The 4,899-nt window shown below is 35.2% G+C and overlaps 1 protein-coding gene across 1 annotated transcript; it reads right to left on the bottom strand.

Moving 5' to 3' along the window:
• Positions 1-1,065: 1,065 nt before the first annotated feature.
• On the bottom strand, positions 1,066-2,934 carry LOC136201114 (putative cyclin-A3-1). Its single transcript, XM_065991695.1, has 7 exons — positions 2,608-2,934; positions 2,114-2,346; positions 1,938-2,013; positions 1,714-1,824; positions 1,451-1,600; positions 1,231-1,365; positions 1,066-1,137 (listed from the first exon to the last, which is right to left on the bottom strand). The coding sequence occupies exons 1-7, from the start codon at positions 2,932-2,934 to the stop codon at positions 1,066-1,068; spliced, it is 1,104 nt and encodes a 367-aa protein (XP_065847767.1).
• Positions 2,935-4,899: the final 1,965 nt, after the last annotated feature.

The following is a 4,899-nucleotide window of genomic DNA, read 5'->3' as shown; positions in this document are numbered from 1 at the left end:
TATGAACAACTTTAGATCACAATGTAAAAAACAATATATAAGTATGCCCCTAAAATATCATAAACAAGGAATGGAGAGCATTATAAAATCTCCTCAAATATATATACTTATTGATGAATACAGAACAATGCTATTGAGATGAATGGTTGAACTTGGGCTTAAGCCAGAAGTTGGACTTGGAAACGAAATCCACTTCCAACAAGGTCTTTCATACAACTTCTGCAAGAGGAAGTTCCATAGTTCACAAGCACTTGGTGAACATCAGAGGGAGATAGGTGCAATTAAAAGGTATGAATATTACAAACAAATGACAGCAAATTGCCTTTATGCTAGAAACACAATGGCATTCTCACTTGGCGTTAAAAACTTATTCGAAAACCAAATACGGGACACAAAGCTAGAGTTTCAAATTCCATAAAAATTAACCAGAGATTTGGAGCTCAATGGACAGGGTTCTACCTAAAGAGACAATGGCAAAGTGGGCAGGAAGTTTTTGCTTGCCCTCGGATCATCAGAAACAGCTATTAGACCTGCAACTTGACTTAACTCTGCGGCTTTAGTATGTCCATCTCAACTTCTCACATACCTATTTAACAGCTGAATAATATAATTGAAATCCATTGAAGAGAAAAGACGGACTCTTACAACGAATATATATATATATATGTTCACTATAAGAAACCTCTCCTATAGCTCAAATGTGAACAAGTTATTCAGTAACATATTTGAACAAAAGAAAACTATCTCAATGGCTCATTGCTCACTATTCTTGCATCTATGATGACAAACAAAATTTATCAACCATATTTACAATATTTTCCTAGACAAATTCAAATTTCTATATTCTAAAGCAAAAAAAGTTGTCAGCAGCTACTTGTATCAGCAAATGCTATTCTTCATCAGAATTATAAACCTCCAAGCAAAAAAATCATGGCAAAAGTCCACTCGAAGAATCACAAACCAATGCCATGTCATGGTGAAAGGATCCTTATTCCTCCAACGCTCTGCAGAACAAGGTCTATTGCCACTTGTGGACTTACTGAATATTAAATACCAATCTATAATTCATTCTTTAACACCTTCAAAAAAGCTAGCCGGGATCTCAGCAGGTGATGGCATGGTAGCAACACATTTGAACTGTCCCAAGAAAGCAAGTTGATGTAAACAAGGTTGCAATTTTGGTGATCATAAATCAAGTTAAAATCTATGTATGCAGAATTGAAATGTTACCTTATGCTTCTTGTATTTGTCTCTTATAGCTTGTAGTCCACCTCCTCTTCTACTCAAAGACAAGTCATGTATGATTTGAACACATTCCTTCAAGTCACATGACTTGTATCCAGTGCACTGTTCAAGGGAAGTACTCTGCATAACCATAAATAAGTAAGAAGAAGCACTCACTAGTTATGAATAAAAAAAATACAGTGGAATCTGAAACAATAATCCTTACCCAGGGATGCATCTTTGGTCTAATCACGAATCTTGCAAGAAAGATAGCAGATGCAGCCACCAAAGACGGCAAGAATTTCACACAATTGTACTCCAACAAGCTTAACTCAGCAAGGTAGTATCCCATGAACTCAAGCTGTAAATTTGAGCTCTGCATGAGAATCAAAACAGACTTAGAAAAATATAATCCCAATATCTATTAGATGTAAAACAGAAATAAATATAATAACATTGTAATTGAAGTTCCATGGAAATTAAGCCTACCTTGTAATCTTCTTGTGCAACTCTGGTATGTTTCCTAAGGAATGTCTTTATTGTGGGACTTCCCAATTCGAATTTCAAAGACTCGAGTATGTCAGCCTCCATCTTCACAACCTACATAATAAACAACCATTAATTATAGCAAAAGGGAACAACAATTTGGAAGAAGAAGAAGAAGAAGAAGCACAATGCATGACCAAAAAAGAAAAAAGGAAGAAAGAAAATACCTCTTCCTTGGTGTATGTATTATCAGTTATATAGCAAAAGTCTTCTACCTTTGGGGGGTTAATTTCTTCGTACTTTCTGCATATTGCAATCAGAAAGAGATAAGTAAAATGTAGAGACACCAAATGAACAAAGATACCCAAAACCAAAAACAAATTGAATTAAGGTAAGCTCTTACGATGCAATGAGCATTGAGGAAACACCCAGCAGTTGAAGCCTCTGCCTATTAAGAACTTTCAAGGAGAGGAATCTATCAACATAGGAAATAGTCATATGCAGAGTATCTGACAAAAGCTTGTATTCCTCTCCAACCTCCACCAACCAATCCACCAAAATCGCTCTCATATTGGGGCTAACATCCTTTTGGACCTTTTCAATATAATCAGGCAATGGCCTCTTCTTTGGATCCGCCTGAAAATTTAATCCATCAATTAACCACAATTGACATAAACATCAACCCTAGAATTAGGCTTTAAAATTAGTGAAGTTGTTTTCTAAGAATGCCAGTTCCTATAGCCATTTCTATTTCCTAATTATTGTAGCCATTTTGAGATACAAAAGAGAAAATAATGACTGAAGCAGTGTCAATTCACTTGAGAAACTACATGCATAAGAAAATAAGATGTATCTGTAGATCTAAAAGTTCCAATTAGGCAATGCAGAACAAATTACCTCCAATTTATGAAGATATTCATAAATGTCAGATGCATAAGCTCGACAATTTTGAGGATCATCGAGGGTTCCATCAGTATCATCCTTTGAAACATCATCCTTCTTGGCTACAATAGCCTTTTTAGCCTTTGGCTTAGCCTTGGTAATCTTCTTGCGAGGAGCAGCAGAAGCAGTAACATAGTCCAAAACGACAACGTTTGAGAGGCTAGACAGCTCTCCTAAAACAACCCTCTTCTTAGAGAGGGGTTGGTCGAAGGATGAAGCAACGGAAGCAGCCCTCTTTCTGGCAGCACGAGTGATACGAACACAGTTCTCCTGGCCAGCCATAGAATGAATCGCTTTCTATTTCCTGAGTGGTGATGAGGCTTGGAAATAGAGAGTGGGGGAAAGAGGTTGAGGTAAATGGGGTGGAGAGGAGTCGGGAATATGTAATGGAGGAGAGAGGGAGGGGAAGGAATGAAACTGAAGGAGGGAGGGAGCGCCATTTTTTGTTTTTGGAAAGCTGAGAAATTGAATTGGCGCTTGTTTCTATAGGTTTTAATGAATTTTGGAGGCTTTGAATTTTGGAAGAGGGGGCTTCCTTCGGTTTTCAGTTTTAAAATTCCAATCTGAAACTGAAAATTTCATATTTATTTATTTGTTTACATTTCGAGACTGGCCCTGATTGATTCAGCGGGCTTTCATTTGGGTCCCGCCCTGAGGTCAGGGGAGAACTCTCCGGCACAAGATCCCAAATTTAAAGGATCCTATTTTTTATTATTATACAAATTTAAATAAATTATTATTTAAAAAATTATATGAATATTAATTTATCCAAAAAATTAACACTTTTAGAGTCTTAAAGGCCCCAATTTTTATTATTATTATTATACTAATTTAATTATTTTTATTATATTTATTATGTTAAAACTCAAGTTAAAAGTATTTTTGTGTTTCATTTTATAGAAACATATATGAAAGTATTAATTTTTTTAATAAATATGACCTAATTTTTTCCATTTAGCACATGGTCTCAAAAATATTTAAGACGGCCCTGCATGAGGTGTAATGTTCCACCACATCCGAGCCTCTATTTCATAACATAATGGTTAGACTTAATACATCCATAACCACTTGCTTAAAATAATTTTTTTGGTTACATAAAGTTTGGGTAAGGATAGTTCTATCCACTTCCTAGATCAGGGCAAACCACAAGCCTCAATGAAAATTTAAAATAATTTATTAGCTATCTTTATTTATTTAAAATAACTTATTGACCTCCTAAATTGATTTATTAGCCTCTTTAACTCTTTTTTTAATGAATTAATGAATTGTATCTATATATATATATATATATATACTAAATCTGTAGAAAATATTGCTGATGTGTCGTATTTTAAGACCTTATTTGCTGACGTGTCAGTTTTCTAAAGCCTCGCCTTCTCTCACTTCAAATTCTTTTTTCAGCACTCATCCACGATTCTTCTACCCACATTCATTCTTCAGCGGTTATTTCTCGTTCTCAAACTCATCATGCAAATAGTTTATAGTTCTCTGCATTTCTACAATTCCACAGCGACAAATCCCCTTCTCATCATGTATCAATGCTGTATTTCCTCAAACAATTCGAGATTTGGTAAGAATGTGCGGTTACAACTGCGTTTTCGGGCTCAAATGTTACAACTGATTCTTTCCAATTTCTTTCGACATCCTCATTTGGTAAGTTTTATGTAAACCCGTGCAATTGCATACAAATGAGTTGCAATTTTTGAACCATTTCTAGGACAGTTATTGAGTTTCCAATTTCTTTCTACATCCTCATTTGGTAAGTTTTCTGTAAACTCGTGCAATTGCATACAGATGAGTTGCAGTTTTTGAACCATTTCTAGGACAGTTATTGAGGTAAGTTTTATTCTTCTCTCGCAACTGTTTACGCTATTTCCCTTTTTTCCTGCGTGCCAATTTTAGAACCGAAATTGGGGTATTAACTGTTTGTGGAAATTCCCCAGTAAGAGTTTTTGGTAGTCAAAATTAGATATTTTCATTCTTGCTTCGGTGAAAATTGAGTGCAAGTTGCTGATTTTTGGGTATTAACTGTTTGTAGAAATTCCCCAGTGAGTTTTTGGTAGTCAAAATTAGATATTTCCATTCTTGCTTTGGTGAAAATTGAGTGCAAGTTGCTGATTTTTTGTCTTCAAGAGTGACATGTGTTATTTGGAGCAAAATAATCATGATATAAAGAAGGGCCAAATTAATCATTTATCTGTTGTTCTTCAGGTGCATTGAAAGGAAAATTTGGATGTGCTCTGTCAA

The sequence above is a fragment of the Euphorbia lathyris genome, chromosome 7 (genome assembly GCF_963576675.1).
Source record: "Euphorbia lathyris chromosome 7, ddEupLath1.1, whole genome shotgun sequence".
Lineage (NCBI taxonomy): Eukaryota > Viridiplantae > Streptophyta > Magnoliopsida > Malpighiales > Euphorbiaceae > Euphorbia > Euphorbia lathyris.
Note: the sequence above shows the minus strand (reverse complement) of the source record. Positions and strands in the feature narration are given on the sequence as shown.

What these genes read in the sequence shown, in the direction of transcription:
- LOC136201114 (XM_065991695.1), bottom strand. Translation starts at nt 2,934, where the DNA reads ATGGCTGGCCAGGAGAACTGTGTTCGTATCACTCGTGCTGCCAGAAAG. An exon ending in AATATCTTCATAAATTGGAG is followed by an intron (nt 2,347 to 2,607) that starts GTAATTTGTTCT and finishes TTAAATTTTCAG; the next exon opens with GCGGATCCAAAGAAGAGGCC. An exon ending in ACAAATACAAGAAGCATAAG is followed by an intron (nt 1,138 to 1,230) that starts GTAACATTTCAA and finishes TTCTTGGGACAG; the next exon opens with TTCAAATGTGTTGCTACCAT.